General features: G+C 39.3%; 3 protein-coding genes across 3 annotated transcripts; 1 reads left to right on the forward strand and 2 right to left on the reverse strand.

Annotated features, from left to right (window-relative positions):
- Window positions 1-449: 449 nt before the first annotated feature.
- Window positions 450-6,128, reverse strand: LOC139284914 (extracellular calcium-sensing receptor-like). Its single transcript, XM_070905280.1, has 8 exons — window positions 5,881-6,128; window positions 4,962-5,250; window positions 4,769-4,855; window positions 4,222-4,413; window positions 2,734-3,267; window positions 2,423-2,647; window positions 1,478-1,601; window positions 450-1,351 (listed from the first exon to the last, which is right to left on the reverse strand). Exons 1-8 carry the CDS (start codon window positions 6,126-6,128, stop codon window positions 450-452), a joined length of 2,601 nt encoding a protein of 866 aa, XP_070761381.1.
- A 1,506-nt stretch (window positions 6,129-7,634) lies between these two features.
- Window positions 7,635-12,810, forward strand: LOC139285457 (extracellular calcium-sensing receptor-like). The gene is made up of 8 exons (XM_070906022.1): window positions 7,635-7,858; window positions 8,002-8,350; window positions 8,827-9,114; window positions 10,050-10,601; window positions 10,712-10,933; window positions 11,581-11,704; window positions 11,814-12,286; window positions 12,388-12,810. The coding sequence occupies exons 1-8, from the start codon at window positions 7,635-7,637 to the stop codon at window positions 12,808-12,810; spliced, it is 2,655 nt and encodes an 884-aa protein (XP_070762123.1).
- Window positions 12,811-13,754: 944 nt separating this feature from the next.
- On the reverse strand, window positions 13,755-16,828 carry LOC139285458 (extracellular calcium-sensing receptor-like). The gene is made up of 6 exons (XM_070906023.1): window positions 16,710-16,828; window positions 16,285-16,570; window positions 15,356-16,180; window positions 15,021-15,242; window positions 14,791-14,914; window positions 13,755-14,653 (listed from the first exon to the last, which is right to left on the reverse strand). Exons 1-6 carry the CDS (start codon window positions 16,826-16,828, stop codon window positions 13,755-13,757), a joined length of 2,475 nt encoding a protein of 824 aa, XP_070762124.1.

Consider the following 16,828-nt stretch of genomic DNA (forward strand, 5'->3'; position numbering starts at 1 on the left):
ACAACGTAAAGTACATTAGCACACGGTATTTTGCAAACATCAGAGGACAGTTTAATCAATAATTACTTAATTATTACTGATGTTCTTGTCTAGTGTGTACATTTCTAACTCCACTGACCTTGGATCAATTCAAAACAGAAGTTCACAGATGTAGCAGGGTAGAGGACAAGCAGAAAGTATTTTCCGAGCACACTAAGCCTCAGAAACTCCAAAGAACATTCACTGCTAAAAATCTTTATTTCTTCAAAATATACAGTATATTAAAGTTACAAGCTCTTTGTACTTTTACTTATTTATTTCCTTTTACACGGCACTAAAGCTGCAATGCTGCAATATGCTGCATACAACTGTCACCGCCTTGTCAATACAAATGTGAAAAACATCATAATTTAAAATGTGACTATTTTAAAATAACAATTGACATTTTTAAAAGATTAACTAATGGCATATTACTTATTTTCTTTTCCCATTAGGTACTGTTTTGTATTCTTTTCTGGCTTCAGTAAAATAATGTAACACTTTGGAGCAAACAGGCAGAACAACAAGCCAAAGCTTGAAGCCAGAATGGCAAATGACTCCACTGCATCTGCATAATTTCCAGGGGAGCTGATATAAGCAGGGATGAATGCCAGCCACACAGCACAGAAGATCAGCATGGTAAAAGTAATGAACCTTGCCTCGTTGAAGTTGCCCGGCAACTTCCGGGCCAGAAAAGCTAATACAAAGCACAGACAGGCCTGAAGACCAATATATCCCAGAACGCACCAGAATGCGAGGCTGGAGCCCACACTACACTCCAGTATGATCTTTGAGTGTTCATATTGGGTATTTCGGGATGGAAAAGGGGGAGCATCAATGAGCCAGACAGCGCAGATAACCACCTGAACCAGAGTGCAACTGAAGATAATGACCTTCTGCTGCTTGGGCCCCAGCCACTTCATGATGTTGTCCCCTGGCCTGGTGGCAGTGAAAGCAGCCAACACCACCAGAGTCTTCCCCAGAATGCAGGAGATGCAGAGTGAAAATGTGATGCTAAAGGCAGTGTGGCGTAGCATGCAGGACCAAGATGTTGGCTCTCCAATGAACACCAATGAACACAGGAAACACAGAGTCAGCGCAAACAGGATGAAGAAGCTGAGTTCAGAGTTATTCACACGGACAATGGCCGTATTTCTATGATAGAAAAAGACTGCAAAGACAGCTATAGTGAGGCAGGCACCCACCACAGAGATCACTGTCAGGGCTATACCCAAGGAATCATAGGCCAAGAACTCCACCTTCTTGGGGATGCAGGCTGTTCTGTCTTTGTTTGACCAGAAGTCCTCGGGACAAAATATGCACTCTATTGAATCTAAAGGGAGGAGGGACAAAAAAAGAGTAAACCATCTGAAATATTCTGTATTCAAATATTACCTGATTACCTGTAATATAAAATATTTTAATTGTTGTGATTTGTATTGCTTGGTTTTAAGCTCACTTGTCTGATTGCTAATTTTGCCACTGTCACATGGTACACAGTCAAAGCAGCACACAGGCTCCCCACGACGGACAGCCTTCCGGGACCCTGGAAAACAGCTGGCACTGCATACAGACACCGGCACCTGGGGAACAGGTAATGGATTTCAGCTATGCAGTGAAATAAGTGTGCTGAAATGAATTAGACAATTACTTACTGTTACATACTGTTTTGATAATTGCTTAAGTCATTTACTAAAACACCAATATTTGTTGGTTCCAGCTCCTCAAATGTGAGTATGTGCCGCTTTTCTCTGTTGAACACTGTTAATTGAAAGCCTTTGCATTTTGTACTGTTGGTTGGACATAACAAACAATGTCACTTTAGACTCTGGGATATTGTGATGGACATAACAATCAACAAATTGATCAACAATCGACAATTCCTGAATAAATGTCACGATGTTGACAATGTAATTATTAGTTACCACCTTTGAAAGGTTTCTAAACTATTTGGTCAGAAACAAAGCCATGAAGAAAAAGGTGAAGAGGTTAAAATTTTTCACACAAGGACTGGGTTTTATCCATGAGCTATTAAAGAATTTGTACTCCTAGTCAATATGTACTGATTATCTGTGGTTTCAAAAAGTAGCCTAACATTCAGTTTCAGGATTTAAGTTGATTGTAGAAAAATACTCAAAGATGGAGGCCTTTGTATGTTACAAATGCAATGTTTTAATCAGCATTCAAATGAAACGTAATTTATGCTTTTATTTTAGAAGAATTCCACCATAAGGAATGCATTGGGAAGTATTAAATCACCAAACTTGTCCTACTGTATGGCGGGCTTTGAATCTCTACTGTTTACTGTAAAGGCACTCATATCAGACCCAGCTTATCACCTCAACCTACAGAACTTCAACAGTTGGCATCTGATGAAGGTAAAAACATAGTGTGAGCAGCTTGCCTCACTCTGATGCCCTGCCCACATTATCCTGTCCTCCTGGATCACCAGCTCCTCTCCGGCAGACTTGGTTCCATCAAACAACCCCATGTTGACAAACTCAATGTTCCCGCCTGTGCCTCTCTGCCAGTTGATGATATCATAATAGGGTATGGAGTCGCCCTTCAGGTCAAAGTTCACCTCCTCCCCGGCAATGTTAAATGTCACCTCCTGGAGGTAATATTGGAGCTTGAAAACCAATAGATAATATGAATAACTCTGAAATACTCAATACCTCAATGTAATACTGTAACAGTAGGTGCACTGGATTATACCTGCCAGGGGTGTATGTTGTTTCTTTGAGCACATGAGTTGTTTTGGAAAGGCCCACTGCCTGGTTGACAGAGAAGAAGGTTGTGGAGGGAATGAGCAATTGCATATGCAGCCTTATAGACATTATAGGCAACTCGAGGGCTGGATGTATTCATATAGGCTGAATGCTGGTCCAACAGGGACTCCTGCCCTGAGCAGGGGGGCAACTGGGAACCAGAGGGCAGAGAGGGACTGCAACCATACAGAGCCTCCCACAGCTCCTTAACCAGAAGACTACTGGGATACATCTGAGGGTTTACTGTCTGCAGGTAGTCACTGAGTCTGGATATATGACCTTTTCTGATGCCAAACCCAATGGTGCCCCCCATGTAGGGGTAATACTCGCTCCCTGTGAAGACAGATGCTGTGACCCAGGCCTCGCTCGCCACCCACTGGATTCCAGTGATGTTCTGCACCATGTAATCTCTCAGGAAAGGTGTCATCTCCCCCTCGGCTGAAAACATCACCACCACTTTTGCCGAAGAGCTACGCATCACCTTTACAGAGAGGCAGATGATGAAGGGGGAAAGAGTTTCACAAGGAAGAGGGACGGCAAAAAGAAAGTAGGTTAAAAATAAGTGACACTGAGCAAGACTTACAGGTACATACTGTAAAAATAATTGTGTTTGTGTAAGCCCCTATATGTAGGAGTTGAAAAATATATAATATATGTGGTAATATAAAAGCTGACAGCAGTGCACACAAATAACCCTTTCTCTCCCCTCCATAAATGCTGCTGCCACACAACTGATTTAATTGTCACCTTACCTTACTTACCATTCACCTTAGTTTTCTTTATAGTTTACACTCACTTAATTTACTCCTCATTTTGTTTGTTGACCTTTTGACCTTATGCACATCACATTCACATTGTACATACATCAGCAAACAGATAGATGATGACACATAGCTTTTATGTTTTCCATCATACTCATGGTTTACTTAATAAGCAGCAGATAATAAACAGTACATTTGTTTCTATTTGGAGTGCACACATTTAGTTCTGTACAGTTACTTTTGTTTGCCTTTAGTTAAGTTTACCTGAAGTTGTTCTAAATTCTATTTCTTCTGAGTTACCGCTGGTGGTTGCTGCTGCTTGAGGGACAGCTTGTTAGGCCTGAGCAAGAGATGTGCCCCCTAAAGCAGAGCTGTTAATACAGAAAGCAGCCAAGACTGCACTGCAAGATGTGCCCGTCACATCATTGGGGTGGATTGGGATTGCTTGTTTAGATATTTTGTAAATTTCTTTATATTAGTAAAATTGTTAAAATATTTATACTGATAGATTAATTGTTTTGTAGTTTAGTTGGTAGCAGAAAGATCTGATCAGCCATTCTCTATATATAATATAGGTGATGATGTGTAATCAGCACCTATTATAAAAGGGTCTTGAGGTGAAATAGAAACTTTCTAATGCTGTAAAACTTAATTCAACATGTATTTGTATCTACCTGCATGATCTCCAGTGCCCTCTGGCGATTGTAGAGCAGAGGGATTATTTCTTGGTATGCTACACACACTTTGGTACCCTGTAATTCACTCAGTAAACCTTCCACGGCGAAGCGCCCGTATTCACGGTCCCCTCGCACCAGCCCAACCCAAGTCCAGTTGAAGTGTACCAGCAGCTGAGCAATGGCCTTCACCTAATTTCAAAGGAAAATATTGTCAACTCACTTGGTCTCAAATCACAGACATTTTGGACATTTTTTTTATTATTATGTAATGTAATCCTTTATTAATCCCTCAGCGGGGAGGTTCGCATTGTTACAACAGCGACATAAGAGACATAAGTAAGAAAACTCAAGATATAATATATAAAAAAGACAGTTATAAAAACTATAAGAACAAATATAAAACAACAACTATAATTTACAAGTTTACAAATTTACAAATTCACAGAAATGGATGAAGGAATGTTACTGTATTGCACATAGAGAGATATAGATATTGCACCATTTGTTATGCATTCAAAAGTAATTTTAATCTGAGGCCTCTCACCTGATAGTCATCATTAGGGATTACTCTGAAGAAGGTGGGATATTTTCTTCTATCAGAGAGACACGCACACGAAGAAAAGTAGCTGATCTGTGTAAAGCAAGAAAAAAAGAGTACAATACAGTGCAGTGAAACAGATTATATGATGACAAGTTAATGTTTCTTGAGGGGTATAGAGGAATGGAGCCATCATTACCATTGGGATTCTGAATGGCTGCAGGATTCTTGACAACACGATAGACTGAGCAGAACCAGATTCCCCAATAACAGCGAGGAGCGGAGAGGCACTGCTGCACATGGGAGATTTGTCCTCGCTCAGCCCGTTCAGCACAGCTAGAGCAGCCCTCTGGCCGGTCAGTGGATATGCACACGAATCAAAGATTTTGTACCCAAGGGTTATATTGGGCAATAGCTCTGTACTTTGGTTTATCTCCTCCACTGCCAGCCTCATAGTCTGAGCCCAGCGGAAAGCCCTGGGATCAAATCTGTAGTCCAGCAGACACAGATGAACACGCACATTGAACACAGCAGGTATGGAGATTGAAGGTAAGATTAAAGTCAGAGATGTTTTGATTTGAAGTTAGTCTGAATTGAATTTTTACATCTTTTTGTTGTGATGAAGTAACTGAGAGGTTTCTTTTTGCTTTATGCAAATTTTCTTGTCCTTCATAGACATGTCTTTGGGAATGCTTTATTTTACAGGTCTGAAATGTTCAAATCATTTCCCAATAATTCCCAGGATGTTATAAGATGTTATTGTGAAAAACCCGTTTGGAACTAATTTGAGAGAAAATTGAAACATTTTTCAACTGGTACACTAACAAGTAATTAATTCCAAATAATGGCTTGTGTAAGGTAGAGTAAATTGATATTTTCCAAATATAAACAATACCAAAGTACATATTTCTTTTCAGGAAGGTTCTCTGGGTTTATTTGGGAATAACACACCCTAAAAACTGGTAAATATAAACTGCTAAACATGCTACATAATCCATTCATTAAAGAAGTTTCAAGTTTCACAACATGTTTGTTCTACAAAATCAGACACCATTTAAATGGAAACTGTGAGTTAAATACCCTCACTTTGATTTCAAATCCACATCTATTAAACTCACCCATTGCACTTCACTGGCGGTGGTCTGTAGGTGCAGTTGAGGTCTGGCATCTCCTGGTTATAGTGAAGGGGGAAGAGCCCCCCAATAACATAGTCACCCTTGGCCACAAAGCCTGGCTGAAAGCTGTTTTGAAGAGTGCACACTTTGGCTGCAGATGGGGGTGGAGAGGTGACGCTAGAAATTGGTTTATAAGCTCTAGTGAGGACACAGACAGTGCAAAGCAAGTGAAATAAGACAAGTTGAGTCATATTGTTACACACCCCCAAAAAACAGAGTGAGAGACAGAGAGCAGGGAATTATACAAGTTATATACTGTATGGACCTTCTCATTCTTGCATCTTATTAATGACAGAGTGACAGTGGATTGGACATCAGCAGTCCCGCCTAATTCACTAAATTGATTAATGCAGACTGAATGACAAATCGTAAATGATGTAACAGGACAATGATACTGGAGATGCCAGCTTACTTGCCAGTTTATTAGGTATACATAGTTACTAATGCAGTCTAATGCGATAAATCTTACCTTCATGAGGGTTATAATGTTGCATTCTGAATGACACAGTTTTAGAAAGGTTTTGATTAAACTTCTTGGCCTTTTTAGAGCCTGCAGTTTGTGGCACTGTTAAATTGTATTGCTTTACCCTGAGGTGTTTAAAACAATGGAGGAGGTTGTCCACTAAACACAGGGTTGGCGGTACGATCCCCAGGTCCTCCTGAACACAAGTTGAAGCGGCAAGCAAACCCCAAATTGCTCACAATGGTCAGACGAGCACCTTGCATGAAAGCTTGCCGCCATCATTGTATGTGTAAGCGGTTAATGGTAAGGCGAGTTGTAAAGGACTTTGGATATTAGCGCTAAATGAATGCAGCCATTTACACAGTATTTATTGGATGTGCTTTACTTAACATATCAATTTCAAAACTCTGTGTTACCAGATGTATTTGGCTCGTCAGACCAGCTGGTCAGCAAAGTGGAAAACAAAAACATCAGTCTCACATTATGATGTGCAGAAAACTGCTGGCACCATGATAACACACATAGACACACACAACACTGCCTAACGAGAAAATGGAAACTGCATAAAAATCAGTGTAAAGTCACTTACACGGAACACAGGGTGTGTGTTTTTGTCATACGTCACGTGCGTTAGACAGAACAATTACACTTCTGTTTTAATCAATACAACTGTCTACACATACCACGACACGTGCACAACTGCAATCAAAAACTTGTTTTTTGAGCGTCATTGTCTATTTTCTTCCCTTTTACATGCAGAACCACAGTGATTGTGTATCAGGCTTTGAGCTCTGCCAAGACACAGGTGACCACACAGCAGTACTTTGACCTGAACAAATCCAATCCGATAAAAGCTGCTGATGCACATGCTGACTACTTAATTTGCTTGCCTTATTACTACAACATTATACTGTATTAGTACAACTGTATTGAATACTGACTGATAAAACAAATCGAACAAATACGGTAAATCATGTCATTAAGAAACCTTTTTTTTCACTGTGTCTTCACCCTAGCCCAGGAACGTAAGGTGTTACCTTTTAATAACACAATTACTGCAACTGGGCGGTCCCCTCACCTTTATGTGTGCTAACCACAGTATATAAATCAGCAGCGTCTTTAAATATCATAATCCTTTTGTATGTGACAAGAAAGGGCACCTACTTTTGTATATTCAGCCGTTAAAATATTTAACATTGCTGAGCTAGAGCTTTCCTTTAAACCCAGGCTAGCCATGGCAATGTCAGCTGCAAAGGTTCTTATGATTCTTTCTCTCTTCAGCGGCAAACCTGCCTCAGCTGCTGCTCTGGATAACTGCGTTTTCTTGGGGGAAGAAGAGAAAAACAGTCTGTATGAAGATGGAGATGTAGTTATTGGGGGCTTATTCCCTCTACACTACAGCCCTGTGTCTTCTCTTTCAACATACAAAACAAAACCAGCACCTAATATGTATAAGTAGTAAGTGAATATTTGAATGTATTTGATAGTAATTGGCTTGTGTAGTGTAGAGTAGATTTCATTTTATTGAATTTGTGTTTAGGGTATTTTAATATACGTATATATTTGTGCTGTGTGATGAACTACTTTTCACTTCTGTACAGTTTCAACTCCCGTGCCTTGCGCTGGATGCAGACGATGACCTTTGCAATCAAAGAGATCAACCAGCGCAGTGACCTCCTGCCACAGCTCAAGCTGGGTTTCCACATTCATGACAGCTGTGATGACATACCTGTGTCTCTGAGAGCATCTTTGCTGTTGGTGAACGGCCAGCCAGAGAGAGGCTCCAGGGCCGAGAGTGTGAACAGAGACAAAGGTCCGGAAAGTAACAATAGTTCTAATTTAGGCTGTGCTGCCGTACAAAGGACTGTGTCCCCAGTAATCATAGGAGATGCTGCCTCTGGGGTGTCTATGGCTCTGCTAAGAAGCCTGGGTTCTTTCCATATCCCCCTGGTGAGATTGTCTGACTGTCTGTTGTGTTAATGTTAATAATATATGTGCTCTTGCCCTGTTAAATCAGTCTTTTATGGTTTCTTCATATTACTGAAGTGCCATACTGTTGCAAATCATTGCTGTTCTGTGAAAACTACTTTTCTTCAACTTTTCAGAGAAAAGAACAACCGCCCCATTTCAGCTTTCCGATAATCGTTTTCAGACAATCCAATGGGGTTTTAAAATGGTTTATTTAGCTTAAGAAGTAAAACATATTTCATATATCCATGCTTCAAAATCCGTATTAACTCATCTTCCATCTTTACAGCTGAGTAGTTAAGATGAAGGTCTCCAAACTCCCTCTTTCATTTCAAGTGTGCACCACTGAATGCTTGTAAAGATGGTGGTATTGTTTGGTGAAATCTGATGCTTGTTCAACAGCCTTTTAAGTGAGCCCAACTGTGCAGAGGGTTAACTATTGTTTTCTATAATACCAGGTGAGCTATTTCGCATCCTGCAGCTGTCTAAGTAACCAAAGGGAGTTCCCCACATTTATGCGCACCATGCCTAGTGACGCCTTCCAGATCAGAGCCCTGGCCCGGCTTGTTAGCTACTTTGGTTGGACCTGGGTGGGAGTCATTGGGTTGGAATCTGATTATGCTCGCTTTGCCATCCAGCTCTTCTTGAAGGAATTAGTGCAGTATGGTGTGTGTGCTGCCTACACTCACTTCTACCCTGTAGTCCTGACTCAGCAGGCTCTAGATGAGCTTCTGGATGTTATTCAGGTACTGGTCAATACAAAATTTCATACATACAGGAGGTAGACAAAATAACACATGCAATAAATACGACCTTTGTGAAACTTGTGTTAAACCTTTGTTGGAATTATTTGAGAAAAGTGTTGATTCAACTCAATGGTCATTTGAGGCCGCAGTTTATATATTACCATTACAATTAATACATCTTAATTAAATTGGGTCTTTGTGTCTTCTATAAGACCAACAAAAGAGTTAGAAATGTGACCAAAATGTCTGAATATCTTTCACACTAAAAATGAAAATTATAGTTTGTTTTATTGAGTTTTAATGTTGTATTTACATCTATAACCACAGACAACCAAAAATGAATCACTTTACATTAAAACTAAATGAATAAAGCATGGAAATACTTTCAGACCAAAATGTAGTTTTAGTCACAAAAAAGTACATTATAGTATATAATATTGAAATTATTGCCTCAGGAACACTGTCTTTTGCTGCCTTAGTTTTCACTGATGTTCAGTTGTAGTGTTTTTGTATTAGATTGATACAATTAAAATTTGTCACATCATCAAGTTTAGGTTCACAAATCTTAGTATTGCAACACTACGAACTATGTCCTGAAAAATTACCATACAGTCAATTCAACACTTTTCCGTTTCTCAACTTCATTTGAAGCATTTCAGGCTGATACATTGGACTGCATGATCATGTAATGTGTTCTTGTTATTTTATTCACTTACATATTTATACATTTTTTCACCCTCGGTACATGTGGCTTGTTCACATACAAATGTATTAGTCCAGTATTTTAAAATGCTCAAATGTGTATTAGTATTAGTACTTGAATGTGAATCCTATTTCATATAAAGTAGAGGAGGTCCAACACACCATTACCTTATTAAAGTTCATAAAACAGCTTAAATTTCAATAACTATTAACTCTACATTTTCACTGTTTAGATGTCATCCTCAAAGGTCATCATTAACTTTTGTAGTGATTCAGAGATGAAGGGCATTCTCAGAGAAATCCGACGTCGGAATATTACCGGCCTGCAGTGGATTGCCAGTGAGGCTTGGGCCACTGCCAAATCACTCTGGGAAAAGTTTGGAGATCTCCTGACAGGAACACTAGGATTTGCCATCCAGAGAGCCGATGTGATTCCAGGGCTGAAACAACACCTCGCTAGTCTCAGACCATCCTATATTCATGAATCAGCTTTCTTGGCAGAATTTTGGGAAGAGACGTTTAACTGCCGACTGAACCGGTCAGTGAACAGCCACTCTCATGGGGGCGACAGCTACCTCGACAGATTGCCATGTAAAGGGACAGAGGATTTAAATGATGTTTACTCTCCTTATTCTGATGTGACACAGCTAAGAGTGTCCTATAATGTCTACAAGGCTGTGTATGTGGTGGCCCATGCCTTGCAAGATATGAGTAACTGCAAAGTCGGGCAAGGGCCTTTCCTGAATAGCACCTGTGCAGACCCAAAGAATTTTAAACCATGGCAGGTGAGACTAGGTTAAATATTATACTCAAATACAAATTAAGAACAGGATGAGAAAGAAGTCAAATCTGTCATAGTTTGTGTTTAGATAACCTGTTTTTCTTTCTCTCTTAGCTAATCCACTACATGAAGCGTTCAAATTTTTCTGCACTGGGGGAGAAAGTCAACTTTGATCAAAATGGTGACCCCATTGCTTATTATGATCTCTTGAACTGGCAAAGGAGGCCTGACGGTTCATTAAATTTGGTAAAAGTAGGTTTCTATGATGCCTCTTTGTCAGCTGGACGCAGCCTGGTCATAAATGACTCAGTGATTCAGTGGCCTGTTGGGAAGCAGGTGTGTTCTCTGCAAACGGGCTTGAGACCATGTTCAGCTCTTAGATTGTTCTATGTACTGTTGATCAACACATCAGCTAATCTGTTATTATTGTGCAATATACTTTAACTGACATCCCCCATAATAACCCAATATAGTGATGAACAATTAGCAGAATAACTACCATTGTAATAGCAAAGTTTGTGAATGGATATCAGCTGAGGTGATTACAGAGGTTACAGATTGTTTACGAGAAAAAAAAAGACATGTTTTGTAATTATGTCATTGGGAATTGTATGATGTCAACTATGGTGTTACATCTGACAAAGGCATGAGCATCAGTTCTCTGTTGATCATCTGGTGATTGAAATAATTCACTCTTTGTGTAATAATTTGTATAGGATTGTTACACTATTACTCCATCATAATCTTGTTGATTATTTATTACAATAATGGGTAGTTCACAGAAATGTAATTAGTTTTAGTTACACAGCTTTTATAGATCACATTGAATTTGGTTTGCATACTTTCACCTTTTAGTCTGTAACTGAAATAGAGGCTGCAGAGGCCAGCATTTAATGACAAAGCAGAGACAGAAAACCATAGACAAGCTGGTGAATATTGATTGAAATTTGTGTCATTCTGAGTGGCTGAACTTTGCCTCTCAGGCTTCCCGGTCTGTATGCAGCGACAGTTGTCCTCCAGGTTCCCGCATCGCCAGGAGAAAGGGGGAACCCATCTGCTGTTTCGACTGTGTCCCCTGTGCAGAGGGAGAAGTTAGTAATAAGACTGGTGTGTTGTGTTTTTAATGACCCCTTTTCTGCGTTATCCAAATATAAACTCCTAGGATCTACATGTACCTTCTCTAAACTAATAAGCTCTCCTTTCTCTCCATCGCCAGATTCTTTAGAGTGCTCACGCTGCTCAGAGGACACATGGCCCAATGAAGCCAGAGATCTCTGCATGCCGAAGACCATTGAGTTCCTGTCTTACCATGAGTTAATGGGTATTGTGCTGTGTGTTGTATCTGTCCTCGGAGCTTGTATTTCCCTCTTCATCCTTGCCATATTCTTCAGATACAAAGGCACACCACTAGTTCGGGCCAACAACATGGAATTGAGCTTCCTTCTCTTGGTGTTTCTCGCTGTCTGTTTCCTTGTTGGCCTGTTGTTTATTGGTGAGCCTTCAGACTGGCTTTGCTGTATCAGGTACCCAGCATTTGGGATCAGTTTTGCCCTCTGCATTTCATGCCTCCTGGCCAAGACAGTAGTGGTCCTAATGGCATTTAGGTCCACACTGCCAGGAAGTAATGTCATGAAGTGGTTTGGACCCAAGCAGCAGAGAGCCAGTGCTCTTTTAGGAACAGCTGTCCAGGTAAGAACACTTCTATAATTCAACTCTATAACTCTATATAACTATCTTTTTTTCCAATTGTGTCGATTAGAAAAGAACATTGTGTTTTCCTCTGCGCTCAGGTAATAATCTGTCTAATCTGGCTGCTCATCAGTCCGCCTCATGCCAACAACAACACTGATTACCACAGTGCTACCATCATCATCGAGTGTGTTACTGGTTCAGAGGTTGGCTTCTGGTGTGTTCTTGGATACATCGGCATCTTGGCCTGCATGTGCTTCCTAATGGCTTTTTTGGCTCGGAAGCTGCCTGATAATTTTAACGAGGCAAAGTTCATCACCTTCAGCATGCTGATATTCTTTGCAGTGTGGATAACTTTTATCCCAGTTTATGTGAGCACAGCTGGGAAATACACAGTGGCTGTCCATATTTTTGCTATTTTAGCCTCAGCTTTTGGTCTCCTTTTTTGCATTTTTGCTCCAAAGTGCTATATCATAATCCTGAAACCAGAGAAGAACAGCAAGAAAAACATGATGCAAAGATGAAAATATGTTTATTAAATATATTATAGAATGTGTAAGAAAGCCATTTTGATGAAATATCTTTGTTTTGTGTTGAAATACTGTTGCCACAATGCTAGCTAACACATTATTCTCACTTTAAAGGTTTTCTTTAATAATGTAACTATTGGTAGTATGTTGCAACTAAGTAGTTAAAACTGTTAAAACATACTTAATTCGATTTTTTATTGAAATTTCTATTGTATATATCTTTCTTCAGTATATCATCAGTATATTGCAAACTTATTCTGTTAATATAACAGAATATTAAATTAAGTGGAATACATCTATCAGTGGTTAAAAAGGTTATTTTTAACCCACTTGTTATGTTTTCTGTACTATTTAAAGTGTGTTCGTTACAGTAAATGATAAAGACAATAATGAACATCTGAAAACAGAAACATTTTTTTAATGATGAATGTAATTAACACCTTCAAAAAATTATATAGTAATACAGTAGATTTTATAGTATTTATATATGGAGAATTATTCATTATTTGTATTCAAGATGAATGCATATTTACAATTAATTAATTAATTAATTAAAATGGCTCCCCAAATATATCTTATCTATCTATAAAATATTTTTTGTTTTCTGTGAACAGCATAATTAACAGTTACAACTTAGTTTTACACAGCACTTGCACACATAAAATATTTTGTTATGAAATAGTAAATGAGGCATGATAATAAATTAATATTAAAAAATAATTTCAATCCATTTAGTAAATATTGTGCATCTTTAATGTTATATTATGTATGGAACATGTATTAATTATATATCAGAGTTCTAGATGAAATTCTGCGTTATATAAAATTCTACAAAATATTGCTTTTCTTATATGCTACTGCTTCTATTGTACAAGCAGTAAGCATGTAGTAAGTAAAGTAGTTTCATCTTTGAAAATTAAGAAATCATAATTTTTTGTTCACAGTTTTCCCATGACATGTTTCTTAGTATTTTTCTCTGGCTTGATCAATATTATGTAACATTTCGGTGCAAAAATGCTAATCAGTAAGCCAAATGCTGAAGACAAAATTGCAAATATTTCCACAGCCACAGTGAACTTTCCAGGAGAGCTGACATATGCTGGGATAAAGGTGATCCAGACAGCACAGAATATCAGCATGCTGAATGTGATAAATTTGGCTTCGTTAAAGTTATCAGGCAACTTTCTTGCTAGAAATGCCAGGACCAAACATATTATTGCAAGGATACCTATGTACCCCAGCACTACATAGAAAGCAGCCTCAGAGCCTGTGTTACATTCTAAAACTATCTTTTTATTGCTGTATTTGAAAACCATGTCTGGGAAAGGTGGGTTTAACTTAAGCCACAACACACATATCACTATCTGAATCAAAGTGCAGGAGCAAACTATGATCCTTTGCTGTGCAGCACCAAACTTTCCTGCGACTTTGTTGCCAGGAAATGTGGCTTTGAAAGCTGTAACAACAACAATAGTTTTTCCCAAGACACAGGAAATACAAAGAGCAAATGTCACACCAAAAGCTGTGTGGCGCAGCATGCATGTCCAGACTGTGGGTCTGCCCATGAAGGTCAGGGGACAGAGAAAACACAAAAAAAGAGAAAACAACAGGAAACAGCTCAGTTCAGAGTTGCTGGCCTTTATCACAGGAGTGTCTCTGTGGTGGATAAACACCATCATTGTGGCCAGGGACAGAAAGACCCCTAGCAGGGATACAACAGTGATAGCTATTCCCATCGGTTCGTGATATGTCAGGAACTCAAATGTTTTAGGGATGCACTCATCTTTCCTCTCATTGGACCAGTATTCCTGTGGACAGGGTGTGCAGTCAGCTGCACCTGTTAAACATGAACAGAAACAATCTGCTCTTTGTCTGGATATTACATTTAAACAATAAATATATGCAAAGACTAAATACATGCTATGATATTGGATCATTTATGTTTGTTTACTATGGCATACATGCTTTTGATACCTGTTGAATTGGCTATAGTTCCATCAGCACATGGGATGCAGTCAAAGCAGCAGGTGGGTTTTCCTTTTATTTGAGCTTTCCTGGTTCCTACTGGACAAACATTAGAGCACACAGATGTCGGAACCTGAGGAAAAAGAAGTTTAAACAATATAATAGTGCAGCCATATTCAGTTGATTTCATGTTCCAACAGACACATGGTTCAAAATCTATAAGCTTATTGCACAATTACCTTTTTCCCTGTCCTCCATACAATGTCTTCCTCTTGGATTCTGAGCTTATAATCACCATTAGCAGCAGAGGCAAAATGGCCCAGTGTGACATGTTGCACTTGCCCATCTATCAGCTGCCAGTTAATAATATCATAAGAAGCAGGAGGGTCACCATTCACATCAAAAAACACATTATCCCCAAAGTGATTCGTAAAATTCACCCTTTGTAGGTAATCAGTGACCTGAGAAAATTAACAGATTAGTTGTTAGATAGTGTTCATATAAACAAGATACATTTATTGTATATTTGCAGACAGTTGGAGGTATTGCTGATTTTACTTGCACTATTTCTCACCTCTTTGGGCTGAATTTCTGATATATTCAAACATGGCCTCATTGTTCTTTCTGCAACTGGTTGACAGAATACCAGCTGATGTAGGGCATGCGCAATGGCATAAACTGCTTTATAGACATTATAAGACACTCTGAGCTGTGTGACATTGAAGAAAACGTCATGGGAATTCATTAATGTCTCATTGCCTGTGCATATTTCATTCATTGCCTCTGTACCTGAGTGTTTCCCAGGTAAAACAGGTTTACAGCCCACTATAATCTCCCAGAAATCCCTCACAAATGCTGCATTTGGATCAGTATAAGGGCTAATGCCTGTAAGAAATGGTTTTAGATTTGGAATAGCCATCTTCTGCACCACAAATCCTAGGGCTCCACCAAAAGCTTGGTAGATTTCAGGTGTGGAGGGTTGAGTTGCTGTTATCCAGGCCTCACTGGCAATCCACTGAATTCCTGTAATGTTCTGTTTCACAACCTCTTTCATTAAAGGGTAAAAGTCACCCTCTGGAACAAAAGCCAGAATGACTTTGACAGTTGACTGTTTGATCATTTCCACAACATCCATTATTTTCTCCATAGTGTATGTACGTTTAACTGTCCCAACAAATGCAATACAAATCCCAAGCTTTTTAACCTCTTCAGCAAAAGCCAGGATCCCATTCCGCCCATAGTCATTGTCTGACTGTATGGCCCCAATCCACTGCCAGCCAAAACGTTTGACCAGTGCTGCCAAAGCTTTTGCCTGAAAGTAGTCGCTGGGGATTGTCCGAAAAAATGTAGGATATTTAGCTCTATCACTCAGGCAGGCACATGTTGAGAAGTAACTTACCTATAAAAAGAAACAAGTCTCAAAAATCCCTACAAACAAGCACTTCAAAAGTATAAAATATCACAGAACACTAATGCAATAAAACATTTTATGTAATCTCTTACTATTGGCACTTGAAATGGTCCAAGAGCTCCAGCCACAGCTAAAGACTGAGATGATCCTGCCTCTGCTATGAGGGCAGATATAGCCGGAGGACAAGGGGAAGTCAATTCTATCTCCTCTGGTCTACTAGCCAGTGTTAGTGCAGCACGTAAAGTATTTGTAGGAGATGAACAAGAGTTAAGGATTCTATAGCCAAGGGATACGTTTGGCAGGAGAGCAGGATCTTTGTTGATTTCTTCAATTGCAAATATCATCACTTGGGCCCATCGAAAAGCTCGCAGGTCATATCTAAAAAGGTTTTGGTGATTGAAATAGGTTATAAAAATACAGAGCTGCTGCTGTACATGTACATACAATGGCAAGTTTGTAAAACAAGAGTATTGGAGCATGTAAATAGTACAGAAAAGTCAAATATGGTAATACTTACCTTGCACATTTTGCTCCAGGTGGTTCGCTTTTGAATGTAAAAGTGCTACTTATCTCTTTGTTGAAAATCGGGAAAATCCCCCCGATCATTATGTCTCCCTGCTTGAACAAACTTGGCAT

Source organism: Enoplosus armatus, chromosome 5 (assembly GCF_043641665.1).
Source record: "Enoplosus armatus isolate fEnoArm2 chromosome 5, fEnoArm2.hap1, whole genome shotgun sequence".
Classification (NCBI taxonomy): Eukaryota; Metazoa; Chordata; class Actinopteri; order Centrarchiformes; family Enoplosidae; genus Enoplosus; species Enoplosus armatus.

Bases quoted from the DNA above. Each gene is read 5' to 3' on its own strand.
- LOC139285458 (XM_070906023.1), bottom strand. From the start codon at position 16,828: ATGCCAAGTTTGTTCAAGCAGGGAGACATAATGATCGGGGGGATTTTC. The intron at 16,181-16,284 runs GTAAGAGATTAC...TTCTTTTTATAG, and splicing joins GACCATTTCAAGTGCCAATA to GTAAGTTACTTCTCAACATG. The intron at 14,915-15,020 runs GTAATTGTGCAA...CTTTTTCCTCAG, and splicing joins TATGGAGGACAGGGAAAAAG to GTTCCGACATCTGTGTGCTC.
- LOC139284914 (XM_070905280.1), bottom strand. From the start codon at position 6,128: ATGACTCAACTTGTCTTATTTCACTTGCTTTGCACTGTCTGTGTCCTC. The intron at 4,856-4,961 runs GTAATGATGGCT...TGCTTTACACAG, and splicing joins AGCCATTCAGAATCCCAATG to ATCAGCTACTTTTCTTCGTG. The intron at 1,602-2,422 runs GCAAGCTGCTCA...CCTGTTCCCCAG, and splicing joins GGGCAGGGCATCAGAGTGAG to GTGCCGGTGTCTGTATGCAG.
- LOC139285457 (XM_070906022.1), top strand. From the start codon at position 7,635: ATGGCAATGTCAGCTGCAAAGGTTCTTATGATTCTTTCTCTCTTCAGC. The intron at 9,115-10,049 runs GTACTGGTCAAT...TTCACTGTTTAG, and splicing joins AGCTTCTGGATGTTATTCAG to ATGTCATCCTCAAAGGTCAT. The intron at 10,934-11,580 runs GTGTGTTCTCTG...TTTGCCTCTCAG, and splicing joins AGTGGCCTGTTGGGAAGCAG to GCTTCCCGGTCTGTATGCAG.